This window comes from Rutilus rutilus (assembly GCF_951802725.1).
Source record: "Rutilus rutilus genome assembly, chromosome: 13".
NCBI classification, from domain to species: Eukaryota; Metazoa; Chordata; class Actinopteri; order Cypriniformes; family Leuciscidae; genus Rutilus; species Rutilus rutilus.
This window is the reverse complement of record NC_140218.1, coordinates 33,640,170-33,665,654: the sequence shown is the minus strand read 5'-3', so window position 1 is coordinate 33,665,654 and position 25,485 is coordinate 33,640,170. Positions and strand designations below refer to the sequence as shown.

Sequence of the window (25,485 nt, the reverse complement as noted above, 5' to 3'; positions counted from 1 at the left end):
GATACACAGTGATATTAAGGATGTCAGTTTTTCCGTATCAATTTTAGCTCGAGTTCTCTTCTTTTTCAAGTTCATGCAAAATGAATTCACAGCGCTGAAAACAGCTTCTTCTTTACATGTTGACAACACGAACCAAACTCTTCCAGTCTCAGCTACAACTACAGTGTTTGAGGGTCAAAGTAGACGTTGTTCGCGGACAGCCAATGAAGTCCATAGGCTGGCATTATGCAAATTTGTTACAATGTTTTGTGGGTATGTAACAGGAAGTGAGGCAAGAATTGCTGACGACTCGTTTCAGCCGAATTGATTATTTATTGTAGGAGACAATTTTATTTGTTGTGGACTTTGATCTTTGAAAATGTACAGACCTTTTACATTCTCAAACAGCTGTATTACACACTGCATGAAAAATAATAATGGGGCACTTTAAAAATGTCTTGTATTGTCTATTTCACTGATTTTCTTAAAAACAACAACAAATAGATATTCAATGAAAAAATACTTCTAAAGCTCTGCTCTCCTTCACATTGAACTACAAAAGTCTTTGGTGGTTATTTTTTTTCATGGTTACACATGACTAGAGAATGATTTCATGTTTATGCCAGTTTGCAAAAGTCTCAAATAAACATGCTTGCTAAAGAACTTTCTTACGAACAGCTGCACAGAAACTGACTGGTTTCTGTCTCCCCTGCTGGCAGATGCAGTAACTACACCATTATGATGGCAAAAATCATGTATCCCCATTGATGGTTCCCCATTTCAAAGTAGCCATATTCAAATACAATATTCTAAGCATATTCTAAGCATATTCTAAGCAATGTATATCTCAAGTATTTCTTTATATTCCCATAGATCAACTGCCTTTAAAATGCATGCAAACGGATGAAATTGAAATTGCATGAAATTATGGACTTCCTAGGGCAACAGCTGTCAGATGACCCTGTTGAACTAAACAATTGCAATAAAATGAGTGAACAGCACATCTGTGACATATTAAAAGAACTAGCCAAAAATACAAATTCTGTCATAATTTACTCATTTTCATTTTGTTCCAAACCAAAATAACTAAATGGAATGGTCTTCAGATATTGGGCAGCTGGAGTTGGCAAATTTGACAGAAAATCACGTAGTGTATGATGGACACATATTTTTTAGCTTCAGACTATGAATCAATCCAATCAGCGGTATCAGATTCAGATTTTAGAACACAAATTGTTTTCAATTGTCATGCGTCCCCTAGCTAAGAGCCACATGTTTCTGCGTGAGTTGGTTGTTGTCAGAACAGCTTGAAAGTCTGCAGTGTGTGATCCTCAATCATTTAGCTTAGTTTCTCACTGTAACCTTTTACAAAGTGAGACTCTTCATGTTAATGACAGCAAACTCCACTGGTTTTTATAACTTATCATGCAGAAGGTTGAAATTCATGTACTGTATGAAGCCTACTTGACTAAAGTGGTTGTGGATATGACTGGATATTTAATACACACACAACTCACGATTGTACAGACAGCATAACTTGTACTAAGTGACTCTACAAATTACCCAGAGTCATTGGTTTTAGTCTAATGGGCCTGGCCTTAAAAGCCCCGTGTGATATGAGTGTGTCCTCTCTCATCTACATGCCTGATCATCCATTGCTGTATGTATGCCCATTTTCCTTAGTTGCTTTCTGCAGAAACCTGTTTTAAACAGATGTGGGTTACTGATGAAGGGCCAGTGAACAGCATCTAAACACGTGACACACAAACACAGACTCCTATGCACATCCATCCTCCATTACTGTGGCTGATTGTGCGACCACCTTGTTTATAGAGCATTAAATCAAATGGCTTTGAAAATCAATTAAAGAAAACACAATGTGTACATGAAACGTGGCCACACAGTCAGACCAGAGGCTAATGCTCATACTGAGGTGCATTAACTCTGTTTGGATGTTAGATGTAAATATAGCATGTCAGTAAAAGGGTAATGTTAATTTAATTTAATGCTGTTATATGTTTAAATCTGGACCATCGCTTAAATTCAGAGGCTCTCCTTGTCATAAGGACATTGGATGTCCCCGACAAACCTAAACCCCAAAATTACTTCAAAAATGTATTATTGCACAATGCACATCATGCATTTTATTATTATTAGTAGTAGAAGTAGCAACACCATTTATTAAAATCAAATGTTGTATTTGTTAACATAATGCACTGTGAACTAACTTGAACAAACAATGAACAGCTGTATTTTTATTAACTAATGATACAGTAACAAATGTATTGATCAGTGTTAGTTCATGTTAATTAATACATTCACTAATGTTAACTAATGAACCTTATTGTAAAGTGTTAACATTATATTTAGTTTATTTAGGATGATGTGGTGATTTTTCCCGGGAAAGTAAAATATGTAGCTCGCGGTAACAAACTTTTAACCAATCAGATCGCAGAAACTCACTCAGTGACTGACACTAACGTGGACGTTCTTAAACTTTCCACCAATCGGAGCGCAGAAACGCATTCCCTGTAAAGCCAACAGCCAATCGGAACGCAGTGTCGCTCTCATGTACAGACAGTAACATGGAAGACCAGCCTGGATTGAGATTTACAAACACAGCCTGCAGAGAATATCAAACCAGCCCCTAACCTGTGTTTCCGAGCGCGTTTCATGTGTTTTGTTTGGAAGAAAGGCGTCTTTCTGAAGTGATGAGAATGTTGGGCATGTACGTGCCGGACCGATTCGTGCTGAAGTCCTCTAAAGTTCAGGACGGGATGGGGCTTTACACTGCCAGGGCAGTCAAGAAGGTTCGTGCATAAAACAAACTCTCAGCATGAAAGATAAAGTATGGGTTCTGTAGTAACTTCTGGAGAAAGACTTCTTTTATTACCATTTTCACTTTGCTCATAGTGTATAAAGTATAAACGCCTGGTTGTAGTTGCATTCCGATGTGTGTGTGTGCTTACGTGGGCTGCCACGTCCCTTACAAACAATCACCATGGTAACCATAGTTTCCGCCAAAAATTCACCATGCCAGCCTCCGTTTCCGCCATAAAGTTACTACAGTTACTGTTGTTATTACAGTACAACTGCGGTTTATGTGATATTATTAGCCCCCGCTGTCATTAAAAGTAAATGAAACAAATGCCAGAAAGAGTTTTTTTACACTGTTTGAAAAAGATTTGATATAAACTTATTATATGACTTTTCAGCAAAAACAATAAATATATATATTTACTGTGGTAATTGTTTGTAAGGGCTCTACATCTGCTCAGGACTCTTCAGTGTACACGATAAAGTGTGTGAACATCACATAACCTGCAAAAACATGTTCTGCTCATATTTCACCCTGACAAAAATCTATCTATCTATCTATCTATCTATCTATCTATCTATCTATCTATCTATCTATCTATCTATCTATCTATCTATCTATCTATCTATCTATCTATCTATAAAATAATATAATAATTCACACACTTAATTGCATGCTATATTTACAATTAAATGAACATTTATTATAGTTTACATTTAGCCTATATTAACTGAACTTTTTCGACCCACTTAAGTAGGACTTTAGTACATATACAATTTTATAATTACTTCTATTGTCTTTGTTATATGGTTAAAGTGTACTGCTGAATGTGTACTTCAGTGCACTGACATGTATTTATGGTAAACTAAAATATACTTTAATGTCATTATATTTAAACTTGTATGTGGTTTAATTAAATTTGTTTAAATTGCAACTTCATCACAGATGTGTACTTAAAATATTACACATATAACTTTAATGTAATATCAAACAACACCCTACAGGTATAATTAGCCTATAATCAATTACTTTACATGTGTTAGTCAACATATCAAAATAAGTGTACTTCTTTAAAGCGCAACAAAAGATTTCAGACCATTTTTGTGTAATATAGCACGTTCTGAGATGTGCCTGAGGACTCTTAGACCCTGTTTACACCTGATATTAAAGGGTGCTTTCACACCTGAGTGTTTTCTCCCTTTGGTTCGGTTCGTTTAGGCATGTGTGAACACGGCAATCGCGCTCGGATCCGCGCCACTCTGAGGTGTCGCAATCCGACCCAACAGACCAATGAACCAGATGGTATTATAAATGTACTATATAAAAAGCGTGTCTGAGTGTCAGTAGTGTCTGATTTTGTGAGTTACCACAGTTGAAACCCAAAAGAGCGTCTTCACCTTAAATGTTGTGTAATTGCGCTTCCCTGTGCGAGAATGCTGTCCCGTTGAAGACTTGATTCCTGCTCTAGCTGCATTATAGCATTCATCTAGTGTTCGCGTGTGTCTCGACAGTTACAAATAAAGCCATGACGCAGAGGAAACTGACCAATAGGAGGACAGTTACTCGCACGTGACTTGCGTGATCACATTTTGGTACGCTTTGAAAGGTTGCCTTGTGAAAGCGAGCCGAACCAAGAAGAAAATGCAACATTGCAACAAATCAATTCCCTGTTTCGGAACAAAACAAACAATCTATTGGTGTGAAACGCCCGTTTTGGTCGATCGGATCGGATCACAAGGTGATTTTACAGGTGTAAAAAGGGTCTGATATGTTTTAAACTTGTCAACTTTCCACCACTTCCAGAGGTAGCCTAGTCAAAAACGCATTCGACCGGATTGCTTTCGTAGTGTGAACGCTCATGTGGACGAATGTGTTCAAACAGACACTAAAGACCGTCTTCTCTCCGTCTACTGAACTAATGCGTGACATTATGGGAAGCGCTCTTGATAGACGGGGTTTAAACTGTCGGCTGGAGACTCAAGTTTGGTTTGAAGACAAAAAACATACCAAGCACAATGTTCTCTCACCATTCCTGATCTCTAACACACACTGACAGCGTTCGGCTGGTCTTGCGTCTGTCAGAGCAGAAACTAAAGATGATACTCTCTGTGTTTTTCCGTGTCTCCGGTCGTGTTCATGTGTAAATTGCACAAGCTTATTTTGAAAAATCCCATACATTTACCCGCCCATAGACCCTCCGCTCGAAGAAATCAGGACAGAAGTGGTTGAAAGTGGACAAAAGAGACGATTAAAACACCAGGTGTAAACAGGAACGTGAGACTTGTCTTCTCTCTAAGGGTTCACAGTTTGGTTCAGTGAATACAAACCCTGGTGCGATTGCTCTGTTAGTGCGGTTCGTTTGAATAAGTGTAAACGCTGCCATCTGAACCCTGGTGCCACCAAACAAGAGGACCGAGACGCTGAAAAGATGAGTCTCAGTCCACTTCCAAACAAACTCTGGTGCGGTTTGGTCCACGACACGGACCAAAGACATGCAAACGAACCAAAAACAGGACATGATGTCACAAGATGCGACCCTAAAATGCTCCAGCATACCTGTTTGTGATGTTTCCCATCACAGTTCAGTACAGGATCAGAACCGGGTCTCCTCACAGCAGATCTTCATTTGTGTGATAAAGGGATTCCTGACGCTGTTTTGTCTCATTGTAACCGTTTATAAGCTCTTCACGAGTTCTCAGCTGATCAAAATACCATCATACAGTGCTATGCATAAGTTTAGACACCCATGCTAAAGTTGACTAAAAAGAGGAATAAAAAATCATCTTTTGGAAATTGAACTTAATGCCTTAATTTAAAAAATTAGGAAAAATCCAACCTTTAAGGACACCAATTTTCTTTGTGAATGAATAATGTATCGTAAATAAATAAATGTTCTTCCTTAAAATACAGGGTGCATAAGTTTGGACACCCCTATGTTAAATTCCCATAGAGGTAGGCAGATTTTTATTTGTAAGTATTTTTTTTTTTTTTTTTTTTAGGATACTATGCATCCTGATAAAGTTCCCTTGGCCTTTGGAATTAAAATAGCCCCACATCATCACATAGCCTTCACCATACCTAGAGATTGGCATGGAGTACTTTCCATAAGATCATCTTTCAATGCAAATCAAACTAGCTATTAGGCTAACTGAAATAAAACCATGCCAATCTCTAGGTATGGTGAAGGCTATGTGATGATGTGGGGCTATTTTAATTCCAAAGGCCAAGGGAACTTTATCAGGATGCATAGTATCCTGGATCCATGAAGTAACTGGCCTTTAAAAATAAAAATCTGCCTGCCTCTATGGGAATTTAACATAGGGGTGTCCAAACTTATGCACCCTGTATTTTAAGGAAGAACATTTATTTATTTACGATACATTATTCATTCACAAAGAAAATTGGTGTCCTTAAAGGTTGGATTTTTCCTATTTTTTTTAATTAAGGCATTAAGTTCAGTTTCCAAAAGATGATTTTTTATTCCTCTTTTTAGTCAACTTTAGTATGGGTGTCTAAACTTATGCATAGCACTGTATGTAGCTACACACATACAACGAGCGCATTTATCCCTGAACACAGCGTTGTTTTAGGGTGTTTGGTAAGTTCTGTCGTGAAATATATGCAATAAAAGCCGACCAATCAGGTTGTGAACATCTCCATATTCCTTAAGTTTCAATGATAAAAATGCCAATGTGAACATTAAGCGGATCAGGAGGACTAAGCAAACCAAGCGAACCGAACTACAAGTGTCATACACTCTAAATGTGTGAAGTCTCTGAGTTGAGAATCAACCTTGATCATGTTCAGATCCCACACAGACACTCCAGAAACTGTGGCATCAAAGCCCAATCCTACAACACACTCTCACACAAACTTCCTCTTTTTCCCCCACAGGGTGAGAAATTCGGCCCGTTTGCAGGTGAAAAGCGGATGCTGAGTGACTTGGATGAAAGCATGGATCCACGACTGATGTGGGAGGTGGGTGACTAGACTCAACAATGATCCCATCGCTTTACCCACAATACATTTGCTATGTGTCGCCACAAAGCTTTTTGTTTTTGTGCCACTTGGGAGCACTTCAAAGGCAACCCATATCTGATAAAACGTCTTTGCAATGCTAGATGCTAGCTTATTTCTTGGCTATTTTATGACTGGACAACATTTATGTTTTTCTGAAGAGACCGTGAGTGTTTGCGCTTACAAAACTCACCGCGACTATGCTAGGCTGTTGGGAGTGGTGGTTCAGAGGGAGATGTTCAATTGCTGAGGTGTCTTAACTGGTTTTAAATGTGTTGATGTATGGTTTTCTGGGTTGTAGCTAGTGCTCTGTCTCTGTGATTTCCTTGCCCTTGTGAAAAAGAAGTGTGCTTAATTGTATTGAATGCGCACTTGACATGCTTTAAGAATAATTTTGATGTGTTAACTAACATACTGAAGCACATGTAAACTACTTGACTATAACTGTAGTGTGTTATTCAATTTAAAGAGAATATATTGGAATGTACTAAATTGCAACTTCATCATTATAAATGTAATCACAAATATATTTTAAAACATGACATGCATGTTTTTATTATAAATGACATTAAAGCTACACTGTGTAATTTTTTTTAATTGATTCTTAGCAAAAAAATTAATTTGCCCATTAATGTGTAATTACTTCTACCAACTAATCAAGTATTCTCGTAAGCGTAGAATCTGCCATTCAGAATACATATGAGCGAGTCGCTCGAATGGCGGCAGCCATGTTGCGCCTCCATTTTGAAAATACATTAGCCAAAGAGGGACATACCTGGAAATTCAAGCTTCGCCTTTCGCGTTTTTACACTCAGTGGCGCCGTGACGAATGCGAGGGGGAGATTACTCGCGACTGCCGGCAGATTTGAAATAATACGGCCACCGTAGGAGTTAAAACGCCCTCGGAATGGGAGGGGCTAGAAAGTAATATTCAGTTGGTAGTTATAAACAATTTCACCGCTAGATGGGAGAAAATCCTACACAGTGTAGCTTTAAAGTATATTTTAGTTTACCATAAATGCTTGTCAGTACATTCAACAGTACACTTTAACCATATCTCAAAGACAACAGAAGAAATGAATGTTGTTTGTGTCTATGTGGTGTTTTTTTAATATGATTTAAGGACAAACCATGTGCAAATTCATAAGTCGACACCATTGCTGAGTATTTCCTCCTTAAAACTGCAGTGAATCAAAGACAGTCTCAAAAACACGCTTTGAAATCGCTGGTGTTTCTGACGTCACAAACTACCTTGTAACCAATCAGATCAACGTGTGATCGCCAACCAGTGGATCTCTGAGCTGAGTGAGTGAGTGGAGGCGGGGGTTATTTGCATATTCATAGGACCACGTATACTAAATGAGGCAAGGGTGTCGAGTTACATTCAAGATAATTTAAGGCATGAAGATTTTTTTCTTTTTTTTTAAAGGAAAAAACGCTTAAATATGTAATTTTGGTGATCAAAGATGAGTTTTAAGGGATACAATTATTGACCACAGGGGGACTTTAAGTCCTACTTAAGTGGGTCAAAAAACACTCTAAATTCTCTCATTTGTTTAAAGTGAATGGGACTTTTTCACCCACTTTATTGTTCACCAAACAAAAACCACCTCTCATCAACATGTCACATGATTTGAGGTATTGACGCAAACAGTGCGAGATGCGTACAGCAAAGTTTAATACTTTGGGTAGAGATTTATTCAAATCACTAAGTGGCGTTTGTCTTTGCAAACAGAGATCGTTGAGGTCTGACTGAATTTTAACCATCTTGGAGAAGTTGTTGCCCCTGTTGTTCAGACAGACGCATCATTGCTCGTCTCCAGGCAACGATTCATCGGACGAGACATGCCAGCATGAACTCAACTCACACTGACTCTCCCAGGCCAGACAGAGCTACGGGAGCGAGACGCGTCTCCCAGTGCACGCCGTATCTAATATCCCATCAAATATCTTCTCTTGAAAGATTTGAGTTTATTTTCAGCTGCATTAAAGTTTTAATTATAGTGAAGATCAGGTCGTGTTCAGCCACATTAGAGCTGTGATTTACTGATCTGCCTGCCCTGATGACACTTTTCTGCCTAAAGTATAGTGAGCCTAACTCTTAAATTACACACTTGTGCATATAATTATTATGATATATCATGTTAGTGTGCAATCTTTCACTGTGCCGCTCTTTCATGCTGCTCGTGTGTTATGATGCAGGCAATTTCAGGGAATTTACCTTTCAAGATCAGTCAGAATAAGTCACTATTAGCCGGCGTTTAACTAAGACTAAGACCGAGAAATGGCTCACAATAATAATTTGTATCCATAAACAGTGAAATATAGGTATTCGTCAGATTTGGGCAAAGAGCATGTCTGTGGGAAGTGAGAAATGTTCCTGATATACTGTATTTTTTATATATATATATATTCCGTCAGTATTGGAAGCCTTTGCAGCGTCTCCTCAAAATCACTTACCCAACTGTTTTTTTTGTGGGCGGACCAAAGCAGCCAGTGGGCGGGCGTTATGCAAATGTATTACATGGGGATGTAGCTACGTCACAGAACTACAATCAAGGCATTTTTTTGTCTGTTGGAGGGATTGAAATCCCTTTGGTGTGGCCTTATAAATGATCTAATATTGTGAGTTAACCTGTGTGTAACCTTTGAATCTGTGTGCGTCTGCAGGTTCGAGGGAATAAAGGTGACGTGCTGTATATCCTGGACGCCAGTAGCCCTCGTCATGCTAACTGGCTTCGCTTCGTTCATCAAGCCCCTTCACAGGAGCAGAAGAACCTGGCCGCCATTCAGGTATGACAAGATGCCACAGGCTGATAACCACAGACTCTCTCTCAAAGACACACTGTTGCTGTGTGCTTTATTTGAGTTTGGAAAACTCTACACAGACAAACAGTTTGTGCATCAAAGTATGCCAGTGTAACTAAGGCTCGACTCATAAATCACTTTAATATAGCTGGACTCCACATCTAAAGGTGCAGTCACATATATATATATATATATACCATTGTTTGGTGAATTTTGCGATCAAAATGTAATCACTTCAATAGGAATCCACTCTGGGTATTTCGTTTGAGTGCAAAAGATTTCCCCACGAAGAATTTGTGATTATGATTTTCACGTGAGGACGAAAGATTTCCCTATGCATTGTGAATTTTGCGTGAGGAAAGTTTTCTTTCTAGGGAACTCCACGTTGCATCCAATGACGACGCTATGGCGTACCGTGGAAGCTATAAGCAGCGTTAGCTTCTGTCTTATTTGGTGTTCGTTTGTCCTGTAAGGCTATATTGATCTATTTTAGCTTTATGAAATGGTAAATAAACAATTCAAATCTCTGTGTGAGCTGCCTGGAGCAGAGCGAGGACTGTTATCTCTCGAGGGGGCGCTGACTGTGCTCACTGTGATCGGCTTCCGCTCCTTGATGAGAGCGGTCAGGCTCGCGCATCATGGGGGTCGCAGATGGAGCTCGCAAAGAAGCTTGAACAGGACGGGCCCGTCCCTTTCTCAGCTCTCACCTGCGGGCTCCAGTGCTTTCACTCGGGATCCGGAAGCCCGCTCTGTAGGGTTGGGTATCGAGAACCCGTTCCATTTTAGAACCGGTAACACATTTCCAAAAACCGGGGATTCGATAAGACGCACGCATTTCGATTCCGCTTATCGATTCCTGACTTTGGGGCCGTTTACATATCGCGGGGGGTTTTTTAGCGTGCAAATTCGTTATTTCAAATGCGCGCCTATGCCGCGGCGAGATGAAAACATCTCAACTTTTCAGAATACCGCAGTTCATGTGACAAAAACCAATCGACCTTTCCGTAACAACATGGAAAGCTCGGCCGAACAGCTGATCATAGCTGTACAGAGCGGGTTATTATTTCTCATCTCCAGAAATATATCTAGTAGTAAAGCTAATGCAAGGGCTAGAAATCAATTAATCCTTTGCTGATACTTCCTCGTCATCATGGAGAGCGCAGTTCATGGTTGCATAGCAACGACAGACGCCACGGCAAGCGCTTTGTTTCCACGCGTTTTTAATCGCGATATGTGAACGGCCCCTAATTCAGGATAAACTGAGAATCTATTTGGTTTAAAATCGTTTTTGTTTTGTTTAAAATGAATATCATGATTATATACATCAGACAACTACACAGAATAACATGTTCCAGTCTATTTTACAAAAAAAAACCCACTCATTTGAATAATTTATTCAAACACGTTTAAAACTAATTAATTCAGTGTCTCATTCATAAATACCTGTTTAATTAATGTATGATTCACCATTTTTGAGTCTTCTTGAATGAATGATTCAATAAAAACAGTCGATTTTTGCCACCTACTGGAGTAATAATGTAATCAACACAATCTTTATTTGAAGAGACTCCTTTAACTTTAGCCATTTTATTGGTTATTGCTTAAAACTGGCAAGAATAAAAGGTAGAAATATTTATTCTTTTTTTCTTCTCTCCAAAAAATATTGGAATCGGAAACAAGAATCGCTAAGAACCGGATTGGATAAGCAGAATCATAATCATAATCGCTTAAATTGAAACGATACCCAACCCTACCTCTCTGTGGCTTCTTCCGCCCTGAGTGAAGGCGCTATGTTGGCTTTGGATATTGTCAGCATCAGGATTTCCAGGATTTGAGGAGCTGATGGAGATAGTGACATGTGCCATGGCCAAATTGAAAATCGATGGGCTGGCCGAGAAGCAGGAAGGTCGCCGTAGGAGCAAGTAAGACGAGTGCCTCCTGCCTAGTAAAGCATGTCTGGGCCTGACACTAGCCGCGCTTCAACTGTCGGGCCAAAAGCGGGCGTGCTAGTGCGTGCCAGGGCCAGTCGCGTTTCCACTGTCTCTTCCGGGGCTTGATCGAGCCTCGTCGGGGGCTTCCTCGGGGCCAACGGCCAGGGTTTTCTGGCCCGCCGAATACCTTGGTCCAAAGCGGGCCAGCTCGGGCTTGAGGAGTGGTTACAAACAGAGGCGGGGTTTAACTGAGTCGGAAGACGGCAGCGCCGGATGATTTAAATAAAATAAAGCAACTTTTTTTCGTTTCTCTGACTGAAAATATAACTAGCCTACTGGGAGAGAGTGCTAAAGCTCTTCAGGTCGTATTTTTGGTGGCATATTTGTAGAAATTATCATTCTTTCTAAATCTAGTGTAAATATGTCCTGTAACTACCAAATAAACAGAAACAGCCTCGACTGAATAAGTAAGTCTGTCCTCTTTCTGTTGTGAAATAGACGTAATGGTAATTTATTTCTGTGTGACTAATGTGCAATTTTGACACAAATTGATTCATAATGATCAATGTATCACTTTTTATTGTAAACCTGTGGTAAAACATCGATACTTGGATTTTAAATATTCAAGTAAACCACAAAACTGTCGCTTTTATCATGCTTGTTTTGCGATCACGCTGTTTCCAGTGATTTCTTTCTGATTCGTTTTCTGATAAAACTTGATGGATTGAAAGAAAAGAAATGATGGGTTTGTGTGACATTGTTCCAGAGAGGCGTGTTTTAGTGAAGCGCTGTGGAGCTTCTGGCCCGACAGTGGAAACACGGCTACTGAGGTGTCGAGGTCCTGGAATAAACCATTCTTGGCTCAAGGAGAAAGATAAATCATTCCTGTTGGACGCCCTGCTGTCTCCTCCTGAGCTTTCGGGTATCCTTTATAGCTCCGCAGTACGCCGTCACACGGTGACCAATCAGAATTGGAACAGTTGCACATGTGGATCAGACACAGTCATGGCGAGGCGTTACCCACAGCGTCGTCATTGGACACAGCGTCTCGTTCCTTTCTCAGGGAACCATGGTTACAGTCATAACCTGAGATGATTTCCCCACGCAGATTTCATGATTATGAAAGATTGAAAGATTATAAGTATGAAAGATTGAAAGATTATAAGTATGAAAGATTCCCTCATATTTTGCAACGAGCTCAAGTTTGTCACATGATTTTGCCGCATTGATTAAAACAATTTGATTGAATCTTTTTTTTTTTTTATTAATTTGTCATTTCTCTCACTTTTGACATTTTAGAGGGATTTTTTCCCCACTGTGATTTCCTTTTCAGTGAGGAACACATGTGATGCAGCCTTAAAAATGTATAACTTAACATAACTGCTTGCCTTTTGCAACGCCTTCGCATAAGGAGCGCACCTATGATTCCTGAAAATGCTGTCTACGTAGGGCACTCATTAGGTTTTGGACCAGAGCCGCACAGTGTGACAGCAGCTTTGCATAAGGCTTTGAAACAGATGCAGACAGCGGAGGGAATGAGATGGAGTGAGTTGTTTGTTATGTCTAGTGGTGGTGATGTGCGTTCACAGTGCCAGAGATCTGAAAACACCAAAGAGTGCGGAGATAAGAGAAGTGCAATGAGCCTTAGATGAATAACACACACACACACAAACACACACGTGCGCAATGTGGGCGTACACATGTAGGCATAAACATTTGAGGTGACATGAGTTGGATACAGCAGTTGAGTGTCTATCAGTAGTTTGGTGACCTGGCAATCTCCCATGACCTAATCACAGTCGGTGTTAATGCGCCTTTAGCACCTCATAATTCAGATGCAATTATGGGAATAATGCTGTGATGGAACAATGATTTCACAACTCATCTCAACACATGAAGAACGCGTATAGGGAACACTATAAAACTGGTCGCTACACAGATAGTATGGAAATGTGCGGTGTGATTCTGCGTGTTAGATGTGTTCCTAGGGTTGCATGATAATGGTTACACTGATAATTAGTTATTTTTCTCAAAAATTATAATCATGAATAACAAGCATGATTGCTGCCATCTTGGAAATTTCTTCATGCATTATTATGACGTCATCTGAAGCGAGTTGTTTTGGCCGCTTGGAAGTTAAAAGCTGTTTTTCGACTTACAAAGGAAGTTTTGAGTCCTGAAACGTACAGGATATTTTTATAGTACAGTGTCTTCTTATATGTACAAATATCAAGGAAAATCGGACTACATTTAATGCCCTTCAGATATTTATCCTTGTTTTCGCATGGGCCGGGTGCAGTCTCTTTTTTTCTGATGTACTTGCTCAAAAATTTATTTTGGATAATTTTTAACCCCAAAAAGTTACGGACTGCAGCTTTAACTAAATTATTAATCATTTTAATATAATTTTATTAATAATAATAATATTTTTTTTTATAAATTTTTTTTTTGCATAGATGGATAAAGAATCATTTGCGAAAGCATCACAGTGCTTGTGAATAATTTTTTGCCAGTTGTGGTCTCTGGTGAGTTTGAGACGTTGACGATCTGATGGCCATTACAACCAAATCAAGAGAACCGAGTCTGCGTTTCATCACACATGACACTTCTCCCAGCATCTCCCTGTGGATAAATCTCCGGCTCCGGTTGGAACATAATGTACAGCAACTGTGCTTATTTCTGCATGACCTTTTAGGAAATGAAGGTCTGATAAAGCCATTAAACAGAGGTTGAAGTGTTTGCCCTTTGACCTTAATCAGGATGCACTGTTGATCTTACGCTTCCCCTCGTGTGAATGTGTGATTGCTCCTCCCAGCGGTCCTCTGTTATGTTGTCTGTTCAGTGTCAGAAGACACCTCGATCTTTGCTTTTCCACGTCTAATTCAGTTTATTCCCTTTGTAATAAGACACGTTTGATAGATTTACACAATTGATGCTAGTAGTGCTTTTATATATTGAAATTGAACCAGACAAAACTTTGCTGACTGCTTTAACTCAAGCTAATAAAGTGTAGGCGTTCACTCGCACGGGTTTCCTATGGTCATGGAAAACCTGGGAAAATAAGGTGATTTCAGAAGCCTGGGAATTAATACAACAATGTTAAAAGTTATGGAAAAGTCATAATTTCTGAGCACACAGGGACCAGGAAGCCGAATCATTTGGCGTTTATAACTTATGACTGGAGACATTTAATGGGGTCGGTTAAATCTAACTTCAAGGATTGACGCCGACAAATGGAAAGTCTTTCTTTTCAGTGTTTCAGTAAAAAAATTATTAAAAAATAATCATATCCAGTAATTATCAACAATTTAAAAATTAAAAAGTTTTGTTAAAGATTCTGATATAGAAATTTGTCTAATACCAAGAGCTGATTTTCATGTTTGTTAGGTCGTTCCTACGGTTTGGTGGATTTTGGACTGAGCAGGTTTGTTGAAATTTTTTTTAAAACTCAATTATAATTTTTTTTTGAGAGAAAATGTCTGTCTATCATAAAAAAATAAAATAAAATAAAAACATACTAGTCAAGCTCAGGCTAGTATAACCTAATAATCCTGACCAAATATTTCAAATTTCACATTCATTTGTCCACCCTGTTACACGACATTTTTACAATGCAACGTGTAACAGGGTGGACGTTTTAAGATAATAAAGGCCAATAATAAACTAGCTAGAAAGGAACAACATGCTAACGGGAAGAATTTAAGTAGATATTTAAAATCTGTTTTAGAAAATAAACAAACAATTTCATGTCCGGACTCAACAGGGTGGACGTGTTATGTTTTACACTATTAGATAAGTCAGCTAAAAATGAGGAGAAGAGATTTATGAGGGGAAAAGTGTATGACTAATACTTTGTCCTTTTGAGTTGCTTTCCCTCTAAGGAAATGATGTCACTTGTGATCATGTGACTTAGGGAAAATGCTTAAGATTTTAAAGGGCAATTGGGTGGACTGGAGTTTGAGGGACATAAACTAATTTAATGATTTAAAAAAATAAAGTTCAATCGCAATCAAAGTGAAGTTGAGAAAACATGATTGGGGACGTGGGAGTTTGTCTGTCAAGTGCTTCAATTCTTAGGTACTAACCGTTATGAATTTGTGTTAATTGGGGGTACATCTATGCATGAAAAAACATTTGGCATGAAAGTTTATTAAAATATTATGTAAAAATGTTTTCATGGGGACATAAAATGCTGATTTGCTGCTCAAGAAACATTTCTGATTATTATCAATGTTGAAAACATTGTTGTGCTGATTCATATCTTTGTGGAAACCGTGATACATTTTTATCAGGTTTCTTTGAATTGAAATTTCAAAAGAATAACTTCTTTATTTTTATTTTTATAGAAATATCATATTCTTGAAGCGAATGAAGTAGCTGACACTGTTTCTTTTAACAGGATGGAGAAAACATCTTCTATCTGGCTGTTGATGACATTGCGACAGATACGGAGCTTCTGATTGGTTACCTGGACAGTGACATGGAGGAGGAAGAGGAGGACCTGGAGGAAGATCAGGACATCAAAGAGGAAGAGGAGAACAGTAAAGAGAGCCAACACCTCAGCACAGAAACCGGTGTGTGTTCAGTGTGTCTGAAATGGATTTTAATATAGTTTTTAATAAAGGATTTAGTATAATAGTCATTTGATGTAAGTTATTCTTATGTTTACTTTTGGTTTTTCAGCCAAGTATGATAAAGATAAAGTAGACTTTTTATTGGGTCAATCAAACATAATCAGTCATCATTCAGATATAATTAAGATATGCTTGAATATTTCTACTCTAGACTTCCTAAAATCAGACATAGATAAAAAAGGATAGATTTATTATATGACAATGTGACAAAAATGGGTTCAAACTGAAAAAAGGCTTAATCCAAGAATGCTAGCATTATCTGCCATTGTAAAACTCACATCAGTCGAGCAGTAGTTTGTAGATCTGTGTGTGTGTGTGTGTGTGTGTGTGCAGAGCTGGTGATTAAGAATGAAGATTACCCATGCCTGCTGTGTGAGAACAACTTCCCCAGTGAAGACATGTTAGCGGAGCATCTTCAGAGCTTTCATCAGAGAGGAAGTACAGAGGACAAAGAGTTTAAATGTCGTTCCTGCGGAAAAGAGTTTCCTGTCAAACAGGCCCTGCAGCGCCAGTCAGTACCCACACACACACTCGCACTCACGGCATACACAGCGTCTCATGTGTGGTAATGCTGATATCCTGTTTATTGGTAGTGTTCTTCACTGTACAGAGAGCTCAGCTTCATCAGAAGACCCTTCAAAAGTTCATCAGTGTGTCCTGTGTCACAGCACTTTCTGTTCAGAGTCCAGGTACACCAATCTGGAGTCGCCTTACCGCACCAAACCGGCTGATGTAGCAATCAGACACATCCGTTCTAATGCACAATGCTCACTTTTCACCATCCGTATATTTTTGCATTGCATATTCTGTTTCACCTGGAATTACAGGAGCATTACAGTTGTTTGGAGACAGTGTTTTATGTTGATTTTGAACAACAATTCTGTTTGTGTGTGACAGTTTTGAGCAGCATAAAGAGGCGTGTAAAGGAGACGGTCGGTTCATCTGTAAGTCGGAGAGCTGTGGGAAAAGATTTAAAAGTAAAGACGCCCTGAAGAAACACAAAGGCAACGTCCACACAGGTTGGTCACACACATACACACACACGAGACGAGAGTGAGGCGAGTGTGAAATTACCCGTCTGTAATGAGAGTCTAATCAGCGGCTGTTTAACATCTTCATTAATCTCCTGGTTTCTGATCCGCTCTTCATCCCCTCTGTCTGTCAGATAAACGTTAAGCGCTCCCTCCCTCTCTGCACTCATCTTTTCACCAGACTCTCAGCCAGAAGCGCAGACAACTGAGGAAATTAGTCAAAGACCTCTAATCGGCCGATGAAAGCATGATTCAGAATGTTTTCAATATTATTGTCAGTAATTATAATTGGACAGTTTGGCCACATGCAAGTCAATCAGTCATTTGCAAATGAATCCAAACTGTGTCAAGCTGAACGATTTACTGAGTGCTTGTGGAAGTGCTTGTAGGCACATAAATGATTGTGCGTGTTTTGCTATAATAAGAGCATTTAAAGTTGACATGGAAAGCAGGATTTTTTTGTTGCTGTTTTGAAATAAAGGTTTGGTGTACCTAGGGCTGGGCGGTATATCGAGTTTGTACGATATAATGATATCTTTTTTTGAAACGATATGCAATGAGGCAATACCGTTTATATCGATACAGTAGTTTGATACGAGCACATCTGAAAAATAGCGGAAGACGCAGTGTGAGCTGCCGCAGTGAAAGTACAATTTGTCCTAAACATGACACAAGCTATATTAAGGGCTTCAAAATAACTGGTAAGATATAACAAGTTTAAAGCAGCTTGCCCTGTCAGATGCTTACTGACAGATACTGTTGCTGACTGACAGATAAATACTTGCGCTGTTTAATGCGTTTGAGATGTGGTGCTTTCCTCAGTGCTTAACTTACATTTCACATGTATATTCTCCATCTTTAAATGTTAGAAAGTCAAACAAATATGTCCATTTCGCTGTCAGGAGAGGACGAGCTTCTGCAATTGAATCTCCGCTAATATTCAAGCTTCCGTGAATGAGGGACGCCGCGCGCATGCGCGCCAAACAGACGGAGCACAATAGAATAGTAGCGCAATAATTCTGACTAAAATATACATATTGCTAAAATATTTGTTGTTGGAAACAATAAATGTGCCATATGTGGAATTTTAAAGTATATTTTTATGAAAGTGACCATTATAACGGGGTAATCAAATGCAGGCTAATATAATTAGTTTAAGTGCTTTTATTTTCATTTTTTAGTCAATTTAAAAACAAAAGCATTATTTTTGTTTTTAGATTGTAATGTTACAATGTTAGAATGTAATGTGATTTTAACCACCTTTTTGCACATAATATATTGCATAGCCTACATTACATTCACTATATTTGTTTCCATATCCTTCAATATCAACATTGTTTGTAGGATATCATTGGGCAGGATGTGAAGTGACATTTTTTTAAATAAATACAGATTTTCTTTATCCAAATAGAAAAACGTAGAAAGTACCGAGATATATATCGTATATCGCCATTTAACCAAAAAATACCGAGATATGATTTTTTGGCCATATCGCCCAGCCCTAGGTGTACCATGTAGATGTAAACATTGACAATGCAAACTCTCTCACTAGTCTTCTCCATTGTTCAGTGCATTCTGGGCTGTAAATATTGGCTCTGAATCAGTTCCTCAAATGCACTGTGAGTAGTGCCCTCACTGCGTCAAGTTTCCAGTATTCAATTGTTTATTTTTATTAAACAACCTCGCTTCTTTGCATGCCAACAACTCATATTTAGTTTACGGACACCACCTTACTATTCTTTTCGCACTGCACAGATACTCTAGACACTTTATTTGACCTGTTTCCAGTAAAAATGTTTATTTACAAATATAATTTACGTGAATGGTTTGAAATTTTATTTATTCATTTAAATAATTTCTGACGCTCACATCAAAGCCAACTCAAGAAGATGATGAATCACTCTGGATGTTAAAATATCACCGTGGTAACACTGTGTCCTAACCAGACGAGCCACAGCCAATCAGAAGAGCATGTGGGCGAAGTCAATCCGCAAGCACTTGCAACCAAATAGATAAGCACATAATCAAATTCATAAATTTAATTTTTTTTAAAGAAATACTGAGTGACTGAAACAGTCTTTGTCAGAGAATACACTTGTTTGTTCACAGTTTAAATATTTGTTTTCTTTAATATATTTTTAAGATCTGAGGTGAATTATCCATTGTCGCTTTCGGTACGGCTATAAGGGTCATGCAAAATTATATTCAAACTCACATTTTATTATTTTAACGCTAAATAAAGCACATAATCAGTAATTATATAATTTGTGGGCAAACTTCCATGGGCAAAATGCAGTTATTCCAATAGTAATCCGTGCAGTCTGGAATTTACCCATGCAGATTTTGCGCCATATTCAAGTTTTAAGATGCAAATTCGCCGTGCTGAACAACATAATGCTGCTTAGTTTGAAACTGACCTTTTGAATAAGCAGTGTTTCATGTATAACAGACCTTCTTTGCCTCACAAAATTGACTGCACCCTAACACTTGTACACAAACAGCTCGCTCAGAAATCATTATGGTTAGTTATGAAATCACAGTCATTACCTCATTAACATGTGATAGGCCACAGTTACATAGCAACACTTATTAAATTTGAACAGCTTGCCAGTATGCTGAAATTAACCAATCACAAGAGAGGTCATTTACATATTGAAATTTTAAAGATACATTACCAAAAAAAAAAAAAAAAAAAAGAGTAAATGGATCAGTGAGAGGGTGGACAATAACTAAATATATACTAATAATAACTAAGGGGGCATTTACACAACAACAAAAAACAGAAAACGTCTTATGCATTTTGGCTGTTCATTTACACGACAACTGCGTTTTGGGGCCTGAAAATACAAACATTTGAAACCGGGTTTCAAAGTGCACATTTTTTAAGTTAATACTGGTATCGTCTCCGTATAAACATACTTTTTCATACGTAGAAGAATGCATAAGTGCACAGGTGCGTAGTGTTTCTTTACAAAGTGACATATGCAAACTAGTCGCTTTCACGGATCTGTGTGAATGGGGATCGTTCTCAAAAACGGAGGAAGAGGAAGAACTTTTCCATTTTCTTCCATCATTGTCATGTAATAAACCCTAAATTACGACTGCTTTTACTGCAAGAAACCTTGACTGACATTAAAGTGGATTTATAACAGAATACAGTGCTATAAAGGGTAGAATATGGCATTTTAAAGCCTTTTAAAATACCAGTGCTTTAAAAACTGTTATTGACGGATCTCGTATCCACTTACTTCCCTACTGGAAATACATGTTAGCTGACCTTTCACCCTTGTTAAATATAGTTGTGTTTGCTTTTTTTCTTGGTGGTGTACTTCATGCTGAACCAGGAACTGATTTATTCAAGGGCTTCCTGATGTTTATTTGAAAGACTGTTTGAACTGATGCAGTGTCTCCATTAGCATCTCCTCATGCCATTAGGATCTACCGCTGATGTGATGTATGATCTGTGTGTGTGTGTGTGTGTGTGTAGGGAGTGCTCGCAGGAAGTTGGTATGCACCATCTGTAGTAAGAAGTGCTCATCCTCACTCAACCTGCAGGAGCACCGCAAGGTCAGATCACACCTCCATAAATCTCCTCTTATCGTTCATCCAATCCATCTCTTCATATTTCTTACCTTTCGCTCATCTATTTTGTCTTTAATCTTTCTCCTCTGTCATGCCATCTATCCATCTGTCCTTTCTCTGGCCCTGTCTCAAATGGCACCCTCAGCCCTTGCAGGTCTCCATACTTTGAGTTCATGCTTCTAGCATCTGATTCACTAAAGGAATTATGCAAATATGGTAATGGAACAAACATGCTCAAAAATATAGTGCTGAAAACAATTAGCACTAGGCAATTCCCTGCCTTTTTTTTTTTTTTTTCTCGTGGTGACTGTCCCTGCGTTCCATAAAGATATAATGTTATGTAGATTGAAAGTAATAGTTTTCTGTTGTGAATAAAATATTAAATTAATGATTTAAGTAATAATTTGTTGTGCTTTTGAAGCAGAAATCAGTTTAATTTTTTTTTAAAAGCTGTTAATTACAATAACTAGCTGATAGAACTATTGCAAAAAAATAGAACTAAGACTTGAGACATGACTTTGAAATGGACCCAAAGAAATGAATCATGACTTTGACCCAAAGACTTGAGACTTGACTAGGACTTGGACCCAAAGACTTGAGACTTGACTAGGACTTGGACCCAAAGACTTGAGACTTGACTAGGACTTGGACCCAAAGACTTGAGACTTGACTAGGACTTGGACCCAAAGACTTGAGACTTGACTTGGACCCCAACTACTTGAGACTTGACTAGGACTTGGACCTAAAGATTGAGACTTGACTAGGACTTGGACCCAAAGACTTGAGACTTGACTAGGACTTGGACCCAAAGATTGAGACTTGACTAGGACTTGGATCCAAAGACTTGAGACTTGAGACTTGATTAGGACTTGGACCCAAAGACTTGAGACTTGACTTGGACCTGGACCCAAAGACTTGAAATTTGACTTGGACCCCAAAGACTTGAGACTTGACTTGGACCCAAATACTTGAGACTTGACTAGGACTTGGACCCAAAGATTGAGACTTGACTAGGACTTGGACCCAAAGACTTGAGACTTGACTAGGACTTGGACCCAAAGATTGAGACTTGACTAGGACTTGGACCCAAAGACTTGAGACTTGACTAGGACTTGGATCCAAAGACTTGAGACTTGAGACTTGATTAGGACTTGGACCCAAAGACTTGAGACTTGACTTGGACTTGGACCCAAAGATTGAGACTTGACTAGGACTTGGACCCAAAGACTTGAGACTTGACTAGGACTTGGATCCAAAGACTTGAGACTTGAGACTTGATTAGGACTTGGACCCAAAGACTTGAAATTTGACTTGGACCCCAAAGACTTGAGACTTGACTTGGACTTGGACCCAAATACTTGAGACTTGACTTGGACTTGGACCCTAAGACTTGAGACTTGACTAGGACTTGGATCCAAAGACTTGAGACTTGATTAGGACTTGGACCCAAAGACTTGAGACTTGACTTGGACCCCAAAGACTTGAGACTTGACTTGGACTTGGACCCTAAGACTTGAGACTTGACTAGGACTTAGCCTTTAGGGACTTGTGAACATGTCTGCCAAATATACATGTGACACCAAATGTTACTATACATATACACAAACAACATCTGTCACTGAAACTGCATAATCACAAAAATACAATTATTCTAATCAATATTAAATTCACACTTAAATATGACTAAAACATCATACTAAAATGACAAATGGGACATCTTACAGTCACAAATGAAGGTCACTAGACGATAAATCCATGTCAAGTGTGCCATTTAAGACAAGGCCTCTATTTGTCCATCTCTCATGTCTCGCTTGTGTTTTCGACTTCCTCTTTTTCTATTTCTTTGGCTGTTGTATGATCCATATACATAATTTTCTCCTCATCAGTTTCATTGTTTTTGAAAAGCTAGGAAATAAATTTTTTTTTTAATTTGGCCGTCTTAGACTCTGGTTCGCTCTTGTATGCCGTCCATCTCTCTGTAGGAGGTGGGCTTCATGTGGATGTTGTAAGGTTTTCCACTGGTTTGAGTGTGTACAGAAAGGTCGTCTTTTGTTTCACAAGCTCATCCCTGTGGCCCTTGTGAAATTTAAGAGCTGGGAGACCAGACTGCCCGGCCTTCCTGTTGGCGTCAGGGTTCCCTCTGCAAAAAGACATGAGAAATATCAGACAAATAGCTTCAAACAAATAGATGACTTCATCATCATCATCACCATCTCCAAAATCACCACAAAAGTCAGAATTCTGAGCTTCTCTTCACTGTTCCTGGTTCATTTTCTCTTGGGAATATTCATGGTTTGGGTATGCGGGCTTCCTTTTCAAAATATATACCACTTTTTAGATGCTTTTCAATGAAACCGCAACTTAAACCTTGGCAGAGTGAGTTGAGATGGACAAATGAAGGTAATTTGAGTTTCTGACTGGAGGAGGTAGGTGAAGAACCACAATGCAGTTTTAATGTTCTTACAATTGGAATGCATCCCAAGCTTCCACTGCTCCACCAAACCAACATCCCTTTCTGTTTTGGCCTGGAGAATGCTATCGTCACTCTCTTAGCCTAAACTTGACGTAAAACAGGCACTTCCTCCTGTCACCGTTCACTCATCAGCAGTTATCAGTGCAGCCGTTCTGAGAGCGAGCCTTTCCAGTCACAGCTGTCCGGATTTGGCTTCAACCTGCAAGAGCATCATCTGCGTTTGCCGCTCTGGTGTGTGTTTCCGATTGTACGGCAGCGGTCGGTTACTCTAGAGAGGAAATGCTAATGTTTCTGTCAAATTCGTCCCACAGGTAGTGTTAAATCCAACCTGTTTGGCGCTTCTATGTTCTTTTGTTTTATTAGAGATTTGCTTGCTCTTAAACAAAAATACATTCAAATGAATTAAAATTATGTTACAATATTTAGAATATTCATTAGTGGTACACTACAGTTGCAGTATGTTGAATTGAGATTTACATCTATCCAGTTAGTCAAACATTTATCTATAACATCTATATCGCAAGGCATAAGAAATAAAAATAACAATAAAAGCAAAGAATGTAAATTATTAAAAATTGATTTAAAATGTATTAAAACAGTTTATTAAAAAAAAAAAAAACGAAACGAGAAGGATACATATATAATATAGATATAGTCTGGATTTGAATGTGACTACTGTAATAATCTGATGTGTGCACGTGTGGAGCACATCTGATCTCTTCTGGAAGCTGGTTCAGCTACGGGTGGCTTAAGAGCTAAAAGCGGACTCACCTTGCTTTGAGTGAACCCTAAATATTCTGTCTTGATCCTGATGTTCTGTTAATATTCAGTGAGCATATCTTCAATGTAGTGAGGTCCTAGGCCAGTGATTTATAAACACGTAATTGTAACTGGAAGTCAGAGTGAAAACCTGAGGACTGGTGTGATATGTTCATATTTTCTGTCCTGTATGAGCTGCAGTCTTATGCTCTTTTTGGGAAGGCCGGTAAGGAGATCATTACAAAAGTCCACCCTGCTGGTGATTTAAAAGCATGAACAAGTTTCTCTGATTCTTGACTAGAAATAAAACATCTAATTCGTAAAAAAAAATTGAGATGATAATATGCTAATTGTTGCTTTGTCATCGCTACTGAAACTAAGGTCTGACTCCAAAATCACACCAAGATTCCTGACTTGATTGTAAGGTTTTTTTTTACCCCAAAAGTCAAGGTATGCGTTCACCTCGAGAATTTCATCTTTGTTTCCAAACGCAATGACTTCAGTTTTGTCTTTGCTTAACTAAAGAAAGTTTTGGCACATCCAACTGTTAATTTCATCAATGCATTAACACAGGGTATTCATAGGGCTGTAGTCGTTAGGTCGGAAGGGCTTGGTAGATCTGAGTGTCATCTGCATAACTGTGGTAAGCAATTTAGATCTTATTATCTGCATCAGTGAGACCATATACAAATTACACAGGAGTGGTGCAAGAATTGAGCCTTGTGGGACTCAACTTAGACTTATGGTCACCTATGTTCACATTGTAACCCCTCCTTTCTAAGTATGACTTGAACCATTTGAGGACCATCCCAGAAAGACCTACCCAGTTTTGCAGCCTTTCAAGAAGTATGCTGTGATCGACGGTGTCTAATTTGCCTGGATCTTTATTTAGGTGTCATTTAATATCTTTATGAGCGCTCTCTCTGCACAATGCCCCTGTTTAAACATGGTATTTAGATGTGTTTTGGTCGACGGGGTCTAAAACTATTTGAGCTTGTCCACTTTCCACCACTCCCAGAGGTAGTCGAAAACACATTCGACCGGATTGCTTTTGTAGTTTAAACGCTCGTGTGGTCGAATGCGCTCGAAAGACCGTCTACTGACCTAGTGTGTAAACATGGGAAGCGCTCTAGTAGCCAGACAGGATTTCAACTTTTTGGCTGAAGACCTAAGTTTGGTTTGAAGACAAGAAGTTTGGTTCTCTCACTATTCCTGATTTCTAACACACACTCAACAGCGTTCGGCTGGTCTTGTGGCTGTCAGAGCACACGCGAAAGCTGATGCTCTCCGTATGTTTTTCTGTCGTCTCCGTTCGCGTTCATATGTTTGCCCGAGCTTATTTCGTACCCACCCATAGACCCTCACCTCGAAGAAATCAAGACAGAAGTTGTTGAAAGTGGTTGACAACACCAGGTGTAAACGGGACTATGTCTCCCTCATCTACTGTGTACAA

The 25,485-nt window shown here is 38.9% G+C and overlaps 1 protein-coding gene across 2 annotated transcripts in view; it reads left to right on the top strand.

Annotated features, from left to right (window-relative positions):
• The first annotated feature begins 2,536 nt into the window (after positions 1 to 2,536).
• prdm5 (PR domain containing 5) overlaps positions 2,537 to 25,485 on the top strand; it is an 80,036-nt gene continuing 57,087 nt past the window's right edge. The window contains exons 1-8 of one of the 2 annotated variants that reach the window (XM_084429359.1): positions 2,537 to 2,789; positions 6,692 to 6,775; positions 9,485 to 9,607; positions 15,953 to 16,127; positions 16,521 to 16,698; positions 16,781 to 16,876; positions 17,085 to 17,206; positions 20,706 to 20,785. In XM_084429359.1, coding sequence (XP_084285485.1) covers positions 2,691 to 2,789; positions 6,692 to 6,775; positions 9,485 to 9,607; positions 15,953 to 16,127; positions 16,521 to 16,698; positions 16,781 to 16,876; positions 17,085 to 17,206; positions 20,706 to 20,785 — 957 coding nt within the window. In that variant the 5' untranslated portion in view covers positions 2,537 to 2,690. The remainder of the gene's footprint in view (positions 2,790 to 6,691; positions 6,776 to 9,484; positions 9,608 to 15,952; positions 16,128 to 16,520; positions 16,699 to 16,780; positions 16,877 to 17,084; positions 17,207 to 20,705; positions 20,786 to 25,485) is intronic. The other variant, XM_084429360.1, reaches the window with a different exon arrangement.